The sequence below is a fragment of the Rutidosis leptorrhynchoides genome, chromosome 2 (genome assembly GCF_046630445.1).
Source record: "Rutidosis leptorrhynchoides isolate AG116_Rl617_1_P2 chromosome 2, CSIRO_AGI_Rlap_v1, whole genome shotgun sequence".
In the NCBI taxonomy this organism is placed as follows: Eukaryota; Viridiplantae; Streptophyta; class Magnoliopsida; order Asterales; family Asteraceae; genus Rutidosis; species Rutidosis leptorrhynchoides.
In genome coordinates this window covers 382236802-382255391 of record NC_092334.1, presented here as the reverse complement: position 1 = coordinate 382255391, position 18590 = coordinate 382236802, and the positions used below count along the sequence as shown (strand labels likewise).

The 18590-nt window shown below is 36.4% G+C and overlaps 1 protein-coding gene and 1 non-coding gene across 2 annotated transcripts; one reads left to right on the top strand and one right to left on the bottom strand.

Moving 5' to 3' along the window:
- Positions 1-1976: 1976 nt before the first annotated feature.
- LOC139889034 (uncharacterized) lies at positions 1977-3360 on the bottom strand. The gene is made up of 2 exons (XM_071872008.1): positions 2719-3360; positions 1977-2120 (listed from the first exon to the last, which is right to left on the bottom strand). Exons 1-2 carry the CDS (start codon positions 3358-3360, stop codon positions 1977-1979), a joined length of 786 nt encoding a protein of 261 aa, XP_071728109.1.
- A 14766-nt stretch (positions 3361-18126) lies between these two features.
- LOC139895076 (small nucleolar RNA R71) lies at positions 18127-18233 on the top strand. The gene has a single exon (XR_011775545.1). It is a non-coding gene; the product is annotated as a small nucleolar RNA R71 (small nucleolar RNA).
- The last annotated feature ends 357 nt before the right edge of the window (positions 18234-18590 follow it).

Genomic DNA, 18590 nt, shown 5'->3' with positions numbered 1-18590 from the left:
AGTGAGAATGGTCCTAATACGCCAATTAAACCCGAACTCAAGTGTTAAACACGTGTCATACCCATTTTGACACTTAAACCCTAATTTTGACCCATAAAGGTCAAAATCTCCTTCTCTACCAATTTTGACACCAAAACACATTTAACACGGTTTAATATTCCAACTTAATCCATTTTAAGTTCATAAACCTCATTAAGTCACCAAATGGGTCATAATCACCACCAAACCCTAATTTGACCCAAAGTCACAATTAGTCAACCAAATACCCTAAATGGGTTTCAACACTTCCATAATCACTAACTTAAGTGATTAAACTCAAATTAAAGTTCTAAACATGGCCAATTAGTTCACCAAACCCAAAATCCACCAACAATTAACAACAAACCCGATTACTAGCTTCACTAAACCCATTTCATCACAAAAAAGGGTTTTACAACTAATTAACTCAAAACCCTAACTTGAATATCAAATTAGATAATTGAAATTCGGAGTTTGAGCTTACCAATACTATCACCGTGTAGCCGAGAACGAAAGGAACAACTTTAAAACCCGAGACTTTGAACGATTCGAGCTTCTTCCTCACCAAAACCTCCAATCTCTCTCTAAACTCTTACTCTCTCTCTAAAAATGGATGAAGATGATGAGTGGATGTGAATGGGATCCAAAACTGATCCAAACTAGCTCATAAGCCTCACAAATCCGGCCTCAAGTGAAATTACCCATTTGCCCTTCATTTAAACCAATTAAAAACAAGGGATTCTGTCAGCAGCAAACGGCGCGGCGCGCCAAATCCCCGCGCGGCGCGCGACATAACTGAAACAGATTCTTTTGCATTTTAACTCCCATAAATAGCCAACGAAACCCAATCTCGAATGTTATAAGTACACGAGTATGCAAGATAAATATTTGGGTCTTACACACTGTGTGCTACCGAATCGGACATCCTGCGACTTAACGACACCGCACAAATAAAATCGTCCGTTAGTGGCATATCAGCTATGGTCAAGCATGACCAACGCTTTTCGTTTATAGTCATGACTTGCAGATCTCTACGTCTGCTCGGGCCGAACTAGGTCATTCCAATGACCATCGCTCTCCGGTAAAATAGTCTAGTCTGTCGCCAAACAGAATTCTGCCGCGCGGGAGCTAGAGAAAGTCATCCTTTAAAAAGGCAGGAAGGCGCAAGTATATTACCGTGCGCGTAGGGATGACACCCGCGGGGAATGGGCACGGGTTCTATATACCCGCGACCCACCCGTCGGGTTTTTTTTTGTACGTTGAGACCCGTTACCCGCCCACGGGTAAATACTTTTCGCCCATGCCCGTGACCCGCGGGTAATAATGATATACAACTTTTTATTAGAAAATTCAAATAATTTTATTAATTATAAAATCATATGTACAAGCTATATGTATAATGACGTGAAAATTAAGTTTTTTACTTGTATATAACATTATATTATTAATCATTATTCAAATACTAGTAAAATAGCTTTTAAATTTAATAATTGTAAGTATTAATTCGTGGATAAATTAAGAAAAGTCTCATGTATTCACGGGTCAGGTTTCACCCGCGACGGGTAGTATATACCCACGACCCGCCCGTGACCCGTCGATGGGTATAAATTTTTACCCGTGCCCGTGCCCGCGAGTAAGATTTAATGATTTTACCCGCCCATCGCGGATCGGGTACCCGCGGGTCACGGGTTTTTTCTCGCCCATTGCCATCCCTACGTGCGAGTGCAGTTTAAGCAAAGTAGCTATTCTGCTTCGAGAGGTACAAGAAATAATAGACTGAAAATGACTTGTTGCCTTAATTTAATAGAAAGATAATATTTACAATATTATAGTACACTGCCGACCTATAAAGGCGCGTCGTATAGTAATTATATGTAAATCAAGACAAAATAGGTGAGTGATTAATTATCCTAATTACTATATTACAATGACATTGTATGGTCCTTCCCAGTTTGGGCCTAACTTTCCAGTGTTCTGGGCCCGCTAGCCTGATTGTTGCGCCATACAAGGTCACCTACTTTGTACGTTCTCGCTCGTACTCGCCTGTCATAGTATTTCGCAATGCGTTGTTTGTTGGCTGCTTCGGGATCGCAGCCATTTCCCTGCGCTCTTATGCATAGTGTAAGTTATTGCCCAACTTTTCATCATTTGCTTTTTCGTCATATGATAGTATTCTCTAGATTATGATGGTGATCTCTGCCAGGATCACCGCCTCAGATTCGTACACTAAACTGAATGGCGTTTCTCCTATGATGTTCTTATGCGTTGTTCTGTGCGCCCACAGGACCTTGGGTAGTTCGTCCACCCATCCCTTTCGTTTCATCCCTAACCTGGCTTCAATGGCGTGGACGATATCTCGATTGGTAACTTCACACTTGCATTGTCCTGTGGGTGCATGACAGAAGTGAAGCTCTGCTTGATGTTTAAATCTTGGCACTAACTTCGGAAAGGGTTTCCTTCAAATTGTGTGCCATTGTCACTCACAATTTCATTTGGTATTCCGAACCTGCATACAATACTCTCCCAGAAGAAATCTCTGATTCGCTTGCTTGTTATGGTACGCAGAGGTTTCGCTTCTACCCATTTGGTAAAGAAGTCGATAGCAAATACTAAATATTCCGCGTTCCCAGCGCCTTTTGGGAAAGGTCCCACGATGTCAATAGCCCACTTTCAAAATGACCATGGTGAGGTAATAGGTACCATGGGATGTTGGAGCGCCCTACTGACTGGCGCATGTAACTGACATTCTTGACATATCCTTATTCTTTCAGCTGTGTCGGCATACATCCTCGACCAATAGTAACCTAATCGTCTGATCCTCTCACTGACTGTCCTGAATTCAGAGTGAAAACAGCATGATCCCTTATGAATTTCATCGATGATAGTCGCGGCTTCCTTAGGTCCCACGCACCATAAGGTTGCGCCCAAATAGGATTTTCGGTACAAAATGTCTCCTCGCAGTTCATAGTTCGGTGCTTTCACTTTGATCTTTGTCACTTCTTTTTCGCTCTCTGGTAGGGATCCAGTGCGCAAGAACTCTATGATGTTCGTCATCCAAGTCGACTCTTCCTCTTCGACCGATGCGATCGTTACCTCGGGCTCAGTGGATTTTGTTTTAAAAATTTGTTCTACCAGTACCTTCTTTTCCAAGTGATTGAACGTGAGAGCCGCTAGTTTACTGAGCACGTCTGCTTGTTTGTTTTGGCTTCTCGGTATCTGGCTAATTCTGAAGTCGGTGAATGCATCTGCTAGGGAATGGACTAGAGCCAAGTGTGACTGCATGGATTTATCATTAGCATCAAATGTTACGTTTATCTGGTTAGCGACCAACTGCGAGTCCATGTAAGCCTGCAACCTTTTTACTCATAACTCCTTGGCAATTCGCATTCCTGCTAGTAGCACTTCTACCCTGCTTCATTGTTCGTTACTTTGAAATTCAACCGCAGCGCGTACGTATGCTTTTCTTAGTATGGTCCAGTAAGAATTAAGCCTGCCCCAGCGCCTACGGAGCTTGCTGCGCCTTCTGTGTATAATTCCTACAATTCCGGAGAAGGTGCGAGAAGTTGTTCGGGGCGCTAATTGCGGGCATATCAGCGGCTGTTTCGGCTAGGTAGTCAGCCATCACATGTCCTTTGATTGTACTTCTAGCGCAGTATGCAATTTCATGTTCACCCATCTCTATTGCCCACTTGGTCAATCTCCCTAATATCTCTGGCTTGTAAAGCAGTTGCCGAATAGGTTGATCGGTAAGTACCGTAATCGGGTGTGCCTGAAAATACCTACGCAATCAACGCGCAAAAATGACGAACGCGTACACCAATTTCTCTATGGGGAGCTAATTTAGCTCACATCTCGACAGTGCTTTGCTAACAAAGTATATAGGCATTTGAGCGTCTCCTCGTTCAGCGATGAGGACTGGGCTGACGGTTTCTTTAGACACAACGAGATAAAGTATCAGGGTTTCGCCTGTTATAGGTGCCTCTAGTGTAGAGTGATCTTTGAGGAGCGCTTTCATTTCTTGGAACGCCTTTTTCACTTCGTCAGTCCACTTGAAATCTGATTTCTTGGCGCAATCTTTCAACGTGTGAAAGAACGGGAGTGATCTTTCCGCGGCCTTGGACAAGAATCGCGTCAGTGCGGCGAGCTTCCCGTTGAGGCTTTGGACTTGATTTTTTGTTCTGGGTGAGGGAATTTTTTCGATTGCTTTTATTTTCTTTGGATTCGCCTTGATTACTCGTGGAGTTACTATATGTCCTAAGAAGTTTTCTTCTTCTTCACCAAAGCTACACTTGGCAGGTGTAAGCTTCATGTTAATGCTTCTAAGTGTGCTAAATGTTCCTAGAATGTCCGCTAGCAGCTGTTCCTCATCATTGCTTTTAATAATAAGATCGTCAATGTACGCTTCTAAATTGCGCCCAATTTGTTTTGCGAATGCGGTGTCTATGGTGCGCTGATACGTGGAACCCACATTTTTTTTAACCTGAAGGGCATTTTGGTGTAACAATATATGCCTTGGTCTATATGGAATGCAGTCTTCTCTTCGTCTTCTTTCGCCTTTTGTATTTGGTGGTATCCCTTGTAGGCGTCCAGAAAACACTTGAACTGAAACCAGCGAGCGATTCGACCTTCCAGTCTATCTCTGGTTTGTCTTTGGGGCATGCTTTGTTAATATCTTTAAAATTAATGCAAAGTCACCACGTTCCGTCAGACTTTTCCACTAAGACAGGATTGGCCACCCAGGTCTAGTAGTTGACTTTGCGAAAGATGTTGGCTTTAACCAATTTGTCAACTTCTCTGTGCAACCATTCGCTCCTGTCTGGCGCCATTGGCCCCTTCTTCTGCTTGATAGGAGTCAGATTAGTGCTAGCATTGAGGTGATGTTGAGCTATTTCTCGTGGCACCCCGGTCATGTCCGCGTCGTGCCAACAGAATAAATCCGAGTTCAAAATGAGGATATTTCTCAACTTTTCTTTAGTTTCTTGTGTTACGCTTCCTCATATTTTCACCTTTTGGACTGGATATGAGGGATTGGCTATGATTAACCATTCTTTAGCGCCCCTTTCCTCGGGAGTAATATCCTTCTTGGCGGTGACAGATGCGCACAAGGCATCTAGCGGCGTTGACTCGAGGGTAGCGATCCTTCGTTCTGTTAGAAATTTGACCATTCCATGGATCGTGGAAGGTATAGCGCCGAACTTTTGGATGAAAGTTCTGCCCAATATTGCGTTATATCTAGAATGCGAGCGCATGACGCAAAAATCTATGCTCTCAGTACGCTTCTGATGTTATGCGAGGTGTATATGAAATAGCTTATATTTTACAACGAAATACTATTAAATACGATACAATTTTACACAAGATATTTATTTATTTATAGAATGGATATACTTAAACCTTGCTACAACACTTATAGGCAGTGTACCTAATCGTACAGTAGTGTAGTTTTTAGTAAGTCCGGTTCGTTCCACAGGGAAATCTTTTAAACAAAGCTTAACGCTATATTAGTTTTATTTTATAAAAATACAAATATATATAAGTAATATTATTATTATAAAAAGGGGGTTTTTACCATTTAATGACTGGTTTGTCGATTTTAAAACTTTAGTCGCAGTTAAAACCTAATGTAAAATATTAAAAATAAATACAACTTAATTTAAAGCGTAAAGTAAATAACGATAATGAAATTGCGATAAAATAAACTTGCAATAATTAAAAAGTACGAAAATTAAAAGTGCAATTAAATACAATAAAAGTGCAATAATGAAAAATGCAATTAAATATGAAAATAAAGGAATTATGCTTATTTAAACTTCCGTAATCATGATGTTTGACACGTTGATTTTAGTTTTATGCCCATGGGTTAATTGTCCTTTGTCCTAGATTATTTAATATGTCTGTCTGGTTTTTGTCCATAACAGTCCATCAGTCATAAATATAAAGTGCGAGTATCCTCGTCAAATTATCCTTATACCCGAAGTCAAATATTCTAACTAATTGGGGACTTAAACTGTAACAAGGTTTTAATACTTTTTTTAATAATTACACCAGGTTATCGACTGCGTGTAACCCAAGGTTTTAATACTTTATAATCAATTATGCCAAGTGTCCTTGTACATAATTTCACCCCTGTTTTAATAATTCTAGTGACTATTAATCCATTCCCGTGTCCGGTTAAATGAACGATTATTCGTACATATAAATATCCCGCCCATCGTGTCCGATCGAGTGTATATAGTTATTTATAGGTACGTCCAATTGTAACAAACTATCATTTAGTTAAACAAATATAAAGCCCATTAATAGCCCATAGTCTAATTTCCACAAGTGTCGTTCTTTTGTCCAAACCCCAATTATGGTACAAAACCCAATTACTCAATTTTAGTAATTAGCCCAACATCATGATTACTTCGGTATTAAATAAGCATAATAATAACTTAGCTACGAGACATTAAATTAAAAAGGTTGAACATAACTTACAATGATTAAAAATAGCGTAGCGTTACACGGACAGAATTTCGACTTACACCCTTACAATATGCGCTAACATACCCTTATTATTAGAATTAAAATTAAAATTAAAATTAAAATATAAATATATATATATATATATATATATATATATATATATATATATATATATATATATATATATATATATATATATATATATATATATATATATATATATATACGTTGAGAGTTGGATGGATGGATATATGATATTTGATGCACCAAACTGCGACTTTTATAGGCATGTGGGCTGGAAAAGGGCCTCATGCGATCGCATGGGCTTTGCCCTTCAAGGCCATGCGATCGCGTGGCCAGCTGGGGAGGCTCAAAAGTCTTTAAAAATGTGGGCTGCTTATTTATTTATTATATAATATAATATATATAATTAAATTTAATTATATATATATTATATTATATTCTTGTACTCCGCTGACTTGTAATTTTTAGTCCGTTGCGTCGAGCGTTGAGAGTTGACTCTGGTCCCGGTTCCGGATTTTTGAACGTCCTTGCGTATAATTTAATATCTTGTACTTTGCGTTTCGCTTCTTGTACTCTTGTAATTTCGAGACGTTTCTTATCAATAATTGGAACCTCTTTGATTGTATTTTGTACTTTTGAGTTTTTTGGTCGTTTGTGTCTTCAATTCGTCGAATCTGTCTTTTGTCTTCACCTTTTATTATTTAAACGAATATCACTTGTAAATAGAACAGTTGCAACTAAAAGCTTGTCTTTCTTGAGGGATAATGCTATGAAATATATGTTCGTTTTTAGCATTATCAAATATTCCCACACTTGAGCGTTGCTTATCCTCAAGCAATATAGTCTTGAAATATACTAGAATCACTTCTTTATTCTTCACACTTTGTACATCAGTGATTTCTTTACAGCGGTATAAACAATGGTAGTAACGATGTGGTTTACAGTCCCACATGACTATAAAAATTTAGATCCTTTAAGGAAATTGGATCTTTATGAAAACATTTGATCTTTTGAAAATTAAATCTAGCTTTTACCCTAGATAAGTTTTTCGGAATAACCCTTCACCGGTGTTTGCAAATTCTTTTTGTGGGTTTGGTGGGTTTTAGATTTGAAAATTTTAGCTCAAAACTTGCGGTTTTGTGTCACCCATTTGCTAACCTTGTATTGGGAAAGCAACACGTCCAGTATACTTGCTCCATATATTACCTTTCGGTAAACTACCTTCCGGTTGTAAAGGAAAGCGTTGAACAAGCAATTGTTAAGGCAATGTCCCCTGACATGCTTTTAATTATGGTCTATAACGTGTCGGATGCAATTACTATCCTTGGTAGGAGCAATAGTAAAGCTCACCCTTATGATTTTTCGGTCTGGCACAAGGTCCTGTCTTTGACAATGCTATGCAACCACCGTTCTTACGGTTGACACCCGATTTGGTTCAGGTGACCTAATGAATTCCAGGTGAATTCCTAGGATTTTACGTTCAATGGTAATGAACGCATTGAAAATGGGTTTTTAGAAAACAAATCGGTTTGTATTTTGATCAAAATATTTTCTCGTTCAAGCTCGAGTTTAGATATCATCGAATTCCATGAGTTTGTAATTCTCAATCTTTAAGGTCAATCTCTAGGATTGAGTAATATCAGTCTTAATAGCTGATTTTTGATCTTTTAAAGGAGATTATCCTTTCCGGGGATCTGATTCATTAGTCTTATCCAGCTAATTTGCACGGCGTCCTCCTCATTTTACAAGACAGATCCTCTCATGGTTAGGATAAGTCTGACTACTTGGCGACCCTGTTTTATGCTGAGGTCCGTGAATTTCCTGCTGATTTTAGTGATGACTTTTCTAGATTTTTCATCAACCTACAGCTGGTCTGGACGACAACTTCATGACCTAAATCAAGATGCGCATTTCTTTTTCGGAAGACTTTACTTCCTTTTAATGATGGAATTGATTCATCGTGTAGATCCATCTTTCTTACAGTAAATCGGGTAAAACTTTTTATTTTAGTCCAAAGCAAAAGTATCTTCAATTATTTGTTACAGAAATATGTGACATATGTTTAAAATAACTTGGTAAATTTTCCCACACTTGGCTTTTATTTTCTTTTATTTGCCTTTTTATTGTCCTCTATTCCATTTTAAATGAATTCTAACATTTTGGTTTGTTTATCAATTTATGTCCTTTCCGAGGTAACAATAATTTCAGTGTTAACACCTAGTTTTATCGTTCATAAATATGTATAAACAAGATTTTGAGTTCATTTAATTGAAAATTTTGAAAATTTTTACTAGAAGTGGGTAGTCAGTATATAAGACTAGGGCTGTTCTTTGTTATCAGAGAGCACTAGATTCTAATACAACTACTGCGTTACTAGTATTTTTAATGGTAACCAAGTGTTTAAATCAAAAAAAAATTTTAAAATCCGAAAGTATTTAACCCCTTCCCACACTTAAGATCTTGCAATGCCCTCATTTGCAAGAAATCAGTAACAATTTAAATTATTGAGGGAGATTAGCGTAGAAAAATGATTAAATTTTACCAAAGTTTCCAAACAAATTGGCGTTTGTTTGCTGAATGATAAATGGTGCACATCATTTGTTCATTTCATCTTGTTGTTACATCACATTTATTTTTCATCTTGTCATCAAAATTAGTAGCTTTTGCTGAACTTAATGCCAGTCTTTGAAAATGCGCTGTTTTACCCTATTTTGTACAATCGATAATATATATACAATACAAATATAAACATGCATGACAATTTGAAATGGGACTTAATATCCCACTTTCAAATCCTAAATGTGAAATATTAGTACACAATAATAATAAAAATGTTAAAAATTACATAAATATATCCAATAACATAAGTTTAAACATGAATAAGTAAAAAGATAAAAATATAAAAATCATAAAAATAACCATTGGAACCAAATCAGTCTGGATAGGGGTTCCAGTTCATCTCGTCAGGTGGGTTCCATTGTTGGTTATAGGTGTTCTGATAGGCTTGGTTATAGTCATACCGGTTAAAGGGTGGTCAGATGTCGGGGTTGTGTGGCGGAAAATGAGCAGGTCGAGTAGGCACGTAATTATTTGGTACCTGATATGATAGCTGGATCATGATTTGGTGCTGATGAACTAACCAGCTATCGTGTTGGCGTCACCTATAATCCTCGTATACTCGCTCCGAGTTATGTTTGGCCACGTTCGTCATTGATTCCTCATCTATACGAACGTGGACGTCAAGAATAGCATCTCGAAAGACATCCCTAATGTCTTCCGCTTCCTCCATTTCCTCGTCTGAGCCCCTTTCTACCTGTGGATGAGAGCCCTCATAGGGTACTGCCTGGTTGCATCTACTTTTCAATACCTTAGCACCCACATAAACTTTCAATCCTAAAGGCTCAACCTGTTCTCTACAAAGCTGTAATGGACCCCCTTGGTTTCTATCAACACCTAAATACTCTCCAATGAGAGTAACAAAAATACCTCCTCCTATTATTCTCCCGTCCTGCATTCCTTCTACCATTTTAGATAAATAAAAACCAACACAGTAAGGGATATTGACAAAGCTTCTAGGATCCCGAATACACTTTAAGTAGAATAAATCATGTAAGGTTATTTTTTCTTTATTGTTACCTCTTTGTGTAATCGAGTTAGACAAAAATCTATGAATGATACGAAGCTCGGCTCTGTCAATATGTGTATAGGAGTGTCCTCCCACTCGTGTAAAAACATCAAAATGTGACATACGCCTCCAAATGGCGTCAGCGTCAAAGTTGCTATCTACCCTTTCACCATAATGAATCAAATTTGTACAATCGGGTAGTAGCAACTCACCAGGTGTATATATCTGTAAAGCCCTGGCCATGTCCAGCATGGACATTCTGTACATCCTACCGCTAAGGATAAACCTAAGAAATCTTCTATCATCTATTCTAACTATATTTGTATCAAGTGATACAGTACTCATGAGCTCAACACACCATTCCTTATATACAGGTCTACGAATGGTGAAAAGACGTTCCCAATCTGTAAAAGAAGAGTTCCCGTACCTCTGAATCAGTAGCAGTCTGACTCTATTAGCTAGCTGAACTCTTTCCAAAGGATCCCAATCGATTCCCTTGGTACCTCTACATTTTTAGTTACCAATCTGAATTTGTTCCTTTGATATGTCTCGTAATCTCTCCATCTTCTATCAAATCTCATATTATGATGCAAAGTGTGCTCAGGAATTGTTGGGTATTCTACTGGCGGCCTCATTGGGAATACTATGAATTCATTAACAAGCTGTACCGGATCATAATAAGGTACATGTTGATCAGGCTGTTATTGTGGTTCCTGTTGTGGTTCTTGTTCAGGTTCTGGCTCGTGTTGCATTTCTGGTTCTGGTTCTGGAGCTGGAGCAGGTTGTCTAGATGATGATGCTCCTGAACCTCCAGTATCGGCTTTCTGCAAAACACATTAAACACAAAATTTGTGCATCCAAATATGCATTAGTGTTAGCAAAATAACAACTTAAAACAATCACAATAACATGTTAAATCAAAATTAAACTTATACACATTTTCACAATTTTTACAATTCTATACTTTTTCAAATAAGCACATATGAAAATGTAGACAAAGTTCATAAGCATTTAACTCAAATAACATGTCAAAATAGTCATTACTAACAATTAAACAAGTCTCAAATCGCAAATATATCAAATTAATCAAGTTCATGAATTTTCGCCTAAAAAGTCCACTTTAATCTTTAAAAATCATGTTTAGGATCAATGTTTGGATCATTTAACCACCTAAACATGTTACACTACTCAATTTAGCAATAATTCATGACAAAAATCGGCCATAACCTGTTTATATCAAAAAGCCCCAAATTGCTCAAGAACACAAACCCTAGATTTCTAAAAATTTTGAAGTTTTTGGCTTCAAATCATGTTAAATAGCATCAATCTAGGTTATACATGCACAAAATACTATCAATTTAACACTAATTACACTAGAAATTAACAAAATTGCATTAGGTAAAATATTGGTAATTATCACAAAAACTAGGAATTTATAGAGTTTAGGGGTGTAAATTTTACCTTTTTGCTGAAGAATGAGAATCTAGGCATGATTAAAGCAAGAAATTTGATGAATTACGGTAAATTTTGGTGAAATTTTGTGAAGATTTGAGAGTATTTTTGGGTATGTGTGTGTGTTTGTGGATGAAGAACAGCTCACTGACTCTTTTTTATCTGGCCTGTTATTCAGCCTCATGCGATCGCATGACGTTGAAGTGTAAACCCCATGCGATCGCATGGGGTGCCGGGAACAGTACTTTCAGCTTTTTTTTATTATAAAACCTTATACTTAATAAAACATAAAATTAATAAAATTTTAAAAATTTGTTTCTTTTTAGGATGAGGGCGTTTCGGATCGTTGTCCTAGTCTGTCCCTTGACAAAATTTTAAAATTTGTCAATTCAAAGCGCGGTTTTAAAAGCAAAGATTTTTGGGTTTTTTAATGTTTTTGGCATACTTTAATTCAATAAAATTAAAAATAATGATAATAAAAGTTCTCGTCCCTCCCTTGGGTAGAGCAATTTCGGTTCAACGACCTAGTCTTCAACTCACGACGAATTTTAAAAATCATATTTTTAACTTACGAAATAAAGTAAATTTTTGTTTTTAAATTCACACCAAACTTAAATTTAAAATGCATAAAATTAAAAATTCATATTTTTTAAAAATTAAAAATTCACATCAAACTTAAATTATATTTTTGTTTTTTATACATACAAACTTATATTAAAAATATTAATTTTTCAGATATTTACAATTTTAATGAAGTTTACAATATTAATTTAATATTTATATATTAATTTTAAAAGCATGGTAAAAATAAAATTAAAAATCTTTTTGGCTTTTATCCCACTTTAATCAATCAAATATTATCAAAAATATACGCCCCTCTTTTCGGTAAAGTAATTTCGGTTCCATGACCTAATTTAACTCATGACGAATTTTTGAAATATTTTGGTTGATTGATTAAAGATATTTATACCTTAAGAATAAACGGTAAATTTCGCAGTGATGTAATAAATTTTTGTATGATATCAATAATTTCGGTCGCAAGACCTAATTTTATTGAATACCAATTTAATACTTTATAGCGAACAAATTAGCGTTTATTATCAAAAGGTTAAAAATAAAAATAAAAATAAAAACTGTACAAACTTACCTGTGAGATAGTATTCTTAGTGATATGCTCTAGCCCACTCATAAGATAGTCGGACTAATTGATTTTCCAGGGCTACATAGGCGTAACCTCGAGCATTTATCGTTTTTTCTTCTAAACATATGAACGGTCCGTCTCTGCATAAAGTAACAAATTCGGTGATTGAATAGGTTTGATTATTTGAACATTTACCTTCGTGTGACCATTTTCCGCATTTGTGACATCTTTCAAGGTGTCGTGCTCTTCTTTTTGCTGCGGATTTTGATTTTCCTTTACCAAATTGTAACTTATTATTTTCGCATCTGGATTCTTTTCTTACTCCGTCCAATTTTTCTCTGATTACTGATACCAGTTCACACGGAAGTGTTTCATTATTACGTTTAGTGATTAAAGCGTGTAGCATTAGACCATGGTTTAATTCACAGGAAGTCTTCATCTCGTAAAACCTAAAAAAATAAAAATTCAGAATGGGGGGGGGGAGACTAGTTCTTTAGGGTCTGCTAGGGAAAGACCATTCGGGTTCCATTTTCGAGAACTACACGAAAACAGAAAATCTAATTCTAACAGAAATACATATTATCCTTTAAAAGACTTGATTCTCCCCACACTTAGTTAGCTGTGGTGTCGAAATTGTGATTAACTTCGTTGTCAACTTCCATTGGACCATCTCTGTAATATTTAACTCTGTGACCATTAACCTTAAATTCAATCCCATTTGAATTTATTAATTCTATTGTTCCGTATGGGAAAACTCTTTTGACTATAAATGGTCCAGACCATCTTGATTTCAATTTTTCAGGAAATAGCTTGAATCGTGAATTGAAAAGAAGAACCCTGTCTCCTTCTTTAAATTCTTTTGAACTTCTGATTCTTTTATCATGCTATTTCTTCGTTCTTTCTTTATAGATCAACGAATTTTCGTATGCTTCATGTCTTAATTCTTCTAATTCGTTTAATTGACTTAACCGTAGACGTCCAGCTTCATGTAAATCAAGATTACATGTCTTCAAAGCCCAGAATGCTTTATGTTCAATTTCTATCGGAAGATGACATGCTTTTCTATAAACGAGTTTAAAAGGTGTGGTTCCAATTTGAGTTTTGTAGGGTGTTATAAAAGCCCAGAGTGCATCCTCCAATTTAATGGACCATTCCTTCGGATTTGATCCTACGGTTTTCTCTAGAATACGTTTTAAAGCTCGGTTGGTATTTTCAACTTGTCCACTTGTCTGTGGATGATATGCAGTGGAGATTTTATGAGTTACTCCATATCTTTTAAGAACTTTCTCAAGTTGATTATTAAAAAATGAGTACCCCGATCACTTATTAAAGCTTTCGGTGTTCCAAACCTTGCAAAAAGACGTTTTAAAAAGTTGACTACAACTCATGCATCGTTAGTTGGGAGAGCTTGTGCTTCCGCCCATTTAGATACATAATCAATGGCTACGAGAATATATAGATTATTATGAGATTTTGAAAATGGACCCATAAAGTCAATACCCCAGATGTCAAATACTTCACATACTTGAATGACATTTTGTGGCATTTCATCACGTTGACTTATTTTTCCGGCCCTTTGACAAGCATCACAGGATTTGCAAAGAAGGTGTGCGTCTTTGTAAATTGTAGGCCAATAGAATCTAGCATCATAAACTTTTCTTGCTGTGAGTTGAGGCCCATAATGCCCTCCTGTTGGTCCTGTGTGACAATGGTTTAAGATTTTACTAGCTTCATCTCCGAATACACATCGGCGTATTATTCCATTGGGACAACTTTTAAACAAATGTGGATCTTCCCAGAAATAGTGTTTTATATCACTAAAGAATTTCTTTCGTTTTTGGTACGACAATCCTTTTTCAAGGAATCCACATACTAAATAGTTTGCATAGTCTGCAAACCATGGAATTTCATTATAATCTATCTTCAATAGATATTCATCAGGAAAGTTGTCTTGTATGGCCGATTCATTTAGAACTTCTAATTCGGGATTTTCAAGACGAGAAAGATGATCAGCGGCGAGATTTTCTGCTCCTCTTTTATCTCGGATTTCAATATCGAACTCTTGTAAGAGTAAGATCCAACGGATTAATCTTGGTTTAGCATCTTGTTTCGAAAATAGGTATCTAAGAGCAGAATGGTCAGTATAGACCACCGCTTTAGCTAGAACGAGATATGAACGAAATTTGTCAAAAGCAAAGACAATAGCAAGGAGTTCTTTTTCAGTAGTTGTGTAATTTATTTGTGCTCCTTGTAACGTCTTACTAGCATAATATATAGGTTGAAATCGTTTTTCAATCCTTTGTCCTAAAACGGCTCCCATTGCAAAATCACTTGCATCGCACATTAGTTCAAATGGTAGATTCCAATTTGGAGTTATCATAATCGGCGCATTAGTGAGTTTTTCTTTAAGAATATTAAAAGATTTGATACATTCATCTGAAAAGATAAATGGAGCATCCTTTTCTAGGAGTTTATTCATAGGAGTGGCAATTTTAGAAAAATGTTTTATAAAACGTCGGTAAAAACCGGTATGCCTTAGAAAACTCCTAAATCCTCTAACATTGGTGGGATGTGGAAGTTTAGCAATTACATCTACTTTAGCTCTATCCACTTCTATTCCTTCCTTTGAAATTTTATGACCAAGAACGATGCCTTCTTTAACCATGAAATGGCATTTCTCCCAATTAAGAACTAGATTTGATTGTTCACATCTAATAAGCATTCGTTCAAGATTAACTAGACATGATTCAAAAGTATCACCGAAGACTGAAAAGTCATCCATGAAAACTTCCATGCATTCTTCTATCATGTCGTGAAAAATTGCCATCATGCACCTTTGAAAGGTTGCAGGGGCGTTGCAAAGTCCAAATGGCATGCGTTTGTAAGCAAAAGTACCATAAGGGCACGTGAACGTGGTTTTTTTTGGTCTTCGGGTGCTATTGGAATTTGAAAGTATCCAGAAAAACCATCAAGAAAACAATAGTAACTATTTTCGGCTAATCTTTCCAACATTTGATCAATGAAAGGTAAGGGAAAGTGATCTTTTCTGGTGGTGTCATTTAATTTTCTATAATCAATACATACACGCCATCCTGTTACAGTCCTAGTAGGAATAAGCTCATTTTTCTCATTTGTAATGACAGTCATGCCACCCTTCTTAGGCACGCATTGAACTGGGCTTACCCATGGACTATCAGAAATTGGATAAATTAAATCTGCATCAAGCAATTTAATAATTTCTTTCTTCACAACATCTTGCATATTAGGATTTAGTCTTCGTTGGCGTTGCACATACGTTTTATGACCTTCTTTCATAAGGATTTTATGTGTGCAATACGAAGGACTTATTCCTTTAATATCATGAATCTTCCATGCAATAGCTGGTTTATGTGCTTTTAACACAGAAATAAGTTGAGATTTTTCATTTTCAGTAAGAGAAGACGATATTATTACAGGTAATTCAGATTCACCATGTAAATAAGCATATTCCAAATGGTTTGGAAGTGGCTTTAACTCTAATGTCGGTGGTTCTTCTATCGATGATTTATATCGATATCTGTCTTCTTCTTTTAACATTTGAATTTCTTCTGTTGTTGGTTCATATCCATTAGCCATAAGTGTAGCTAACATTTCAGTTTTATCAATTGGTTCAGTACCTTCTCCAAAAGAACATTCTCCTGTTCCTTGTAATTCTGGAAATTCTTCTAACAATTCTTCATGTGATTCTATAGTTTGAATATAATAACATGTATCATCTGCAGATTGCGGTTGTTGCATTGCTCTATCAATAGAAAAGGTAACACTCTCGTCCTCTATACTTAAGGTCAGTTTCTTACCGAACACGTCTATCATTGCTTTAGGCGTGTTTAAGAATGGTCTTCCTAATATGAGAGGAACTTGAGAATCTTCTTCCATGTCCAGAACAACAAAATCTACTGGAAATACTAAAGTACCAACTTTAACTAGCATGTTTTCCATTATCCCTCTAGGATATTTTACTGATCTATCGGCTAGTTGTATACTTATTCGTGTTGGTTTCAATTCTCCAAGGTCTAGTTTAGCGTATAGTGAATACGGCATTAAATTTATACTAGCACCTAAATCTGCCAATGCTTCTATTGAACTAAGACTACCCAGAAAACATGGAATTGTGAAACTTCCTGGATCAGATAGTTTTTCTGGTATCTTATTCAACAGCACTGCTGAACAATTAGCATTCATAGTAACGGCCGAGAGTTCTTCCATTTTCTTTCTATTTAAGATTAGATCTTTCAGAAATTTAGCATATCTAGGCATTCCTGAAATCACATCAATGAAAGGAAGATTTACATTTATCTGTTTAAACATATCCAAGAATTTGGATTGCTCGGCTTCAAGTTTCTCTTTTCTCATTTTACTCGGGTAAGGAAGTGGTGGTTGGTATGGTTTAACATAAGGTTTAGCCTTAACTGTGTTATCTTCATTAACCTTTTCAACTACCGGTTCTTTTTCCTTATCTTGTTCAGGTTGTGGTTCTTGTGGAGTAGGAATATCTTCATTAGAAATTACAGGTATTTCACTTGGTTTAAGTGTAATACCACTTCTTGTGGTAATGGCTTTAGCTGTTTCATTTTGGGGGTTAGCATTTGTATCACTATGTAGACTTTCCGGTTTTCTTTCACCTATTAACCTTGCTAGGTTACTTACTTCTTGTTTCAGATTTTGAATAGAAGCTTGTTGATCTCTAAATGCTTGAGCATTTTGTTCATTGGTTTGTTTCAGAGATGTGAAAAATTGAGTTTGAGATTCAACTAGCTTCGTCATCATATCTTCTAAATTTGGCTTTTTATCACCAGTTTGTGGTGGTTTGTTTTAAAAATTAGGTCTTTGCTGATTGTAAGTATTATTGGATACTTGTTGATTACTTGGACCTTGTTGGTTGTTGTATGGAACATTTCGATTATAATTCTGGTTTTGATTGTAAATCGGTCTTGGCGGTTGATAATTATTCTGGTAATTATTTCCAGGCCTTTGGTTTATGTATGAAACATTCTCTCTTTGTTCCATTGTTAGTTCAATACTGAGACAATCTTTTGTTAAATGTGGTCCTCCACACTGCTCACAACTAATTCGTATTGAGTGTATATCCTTAGTTATCTTTTCCATTCGTCTCTCGACAGCATCTATCTTTGCGGAAATAGAATATAAGTCATGGCTAGAATTGGCTCTAGCTGCTTTAGATGATCTAACGATATCTTTTTCTTGGTGCCACTCATGTGAGTGGAAAGCAGTGTTATCAATAATTTTGTAAGCATCAGTTTCGGTTTTCTTCATAATAGAACCACCAGCTGCTATGTCTATGTCTTTCCTTGTAGTGATGTCGCATCCTTGGTAGAATATTTGTACTATTTGACAAGTGTCTAAACCATGTTGCGGACATCCTCTCAATAACTTTTCAAATCTTGTCCATGCCTCATATAGAGTTTCATTTGGCTTCTGTGTGAATGTTACAATTTCTCCTTGAAGTCTTACGGCTTTAGATGCCGGAAAGAATTGTTTAAGAAATTTTTCAACTAAAACGTCCCATGTATCAATCGCCCCTTCAGGTAACGATTCCAACCCATCTTTGGCTTCTCCCTTTAAAGTCCAGGGAAATAACATGAGATATATCTGTTCATCCTCAACTTCTCGGATTTTAAATAGTGTGCAGATCCTATTAAAGGTACAAAGATGTTCATTTGGATCTTCCTTCGGCGCACCACTAAATTGGCATTTATTAGTCACCATGTGTAGGATTTGTCCTTTGATTTCATAATCTGGCGCATTAATGTCTGGATGAGTAATTGCGTGACCTTGGCCAGTGCGTTTAGCTCTCATTCGGTCTTC

Excerpts from the sequence above, each read along its gene's own strand:
- LOC139889034 (XM_071872008.1), bottom strand. The coding sequence starts at position 3,360 with ATGGACTCGCAGTTGGTCGCTAACCAGATAAACGTAACATTTGATGCT. Across the intron at positions 2,121-2,718 it reads GGGCGCTCCAACATCCCATG|GGAAATGGCTGCGATCCCGA; the intron begins GTACCTATTACC and ends ATAAGAGCGCAG.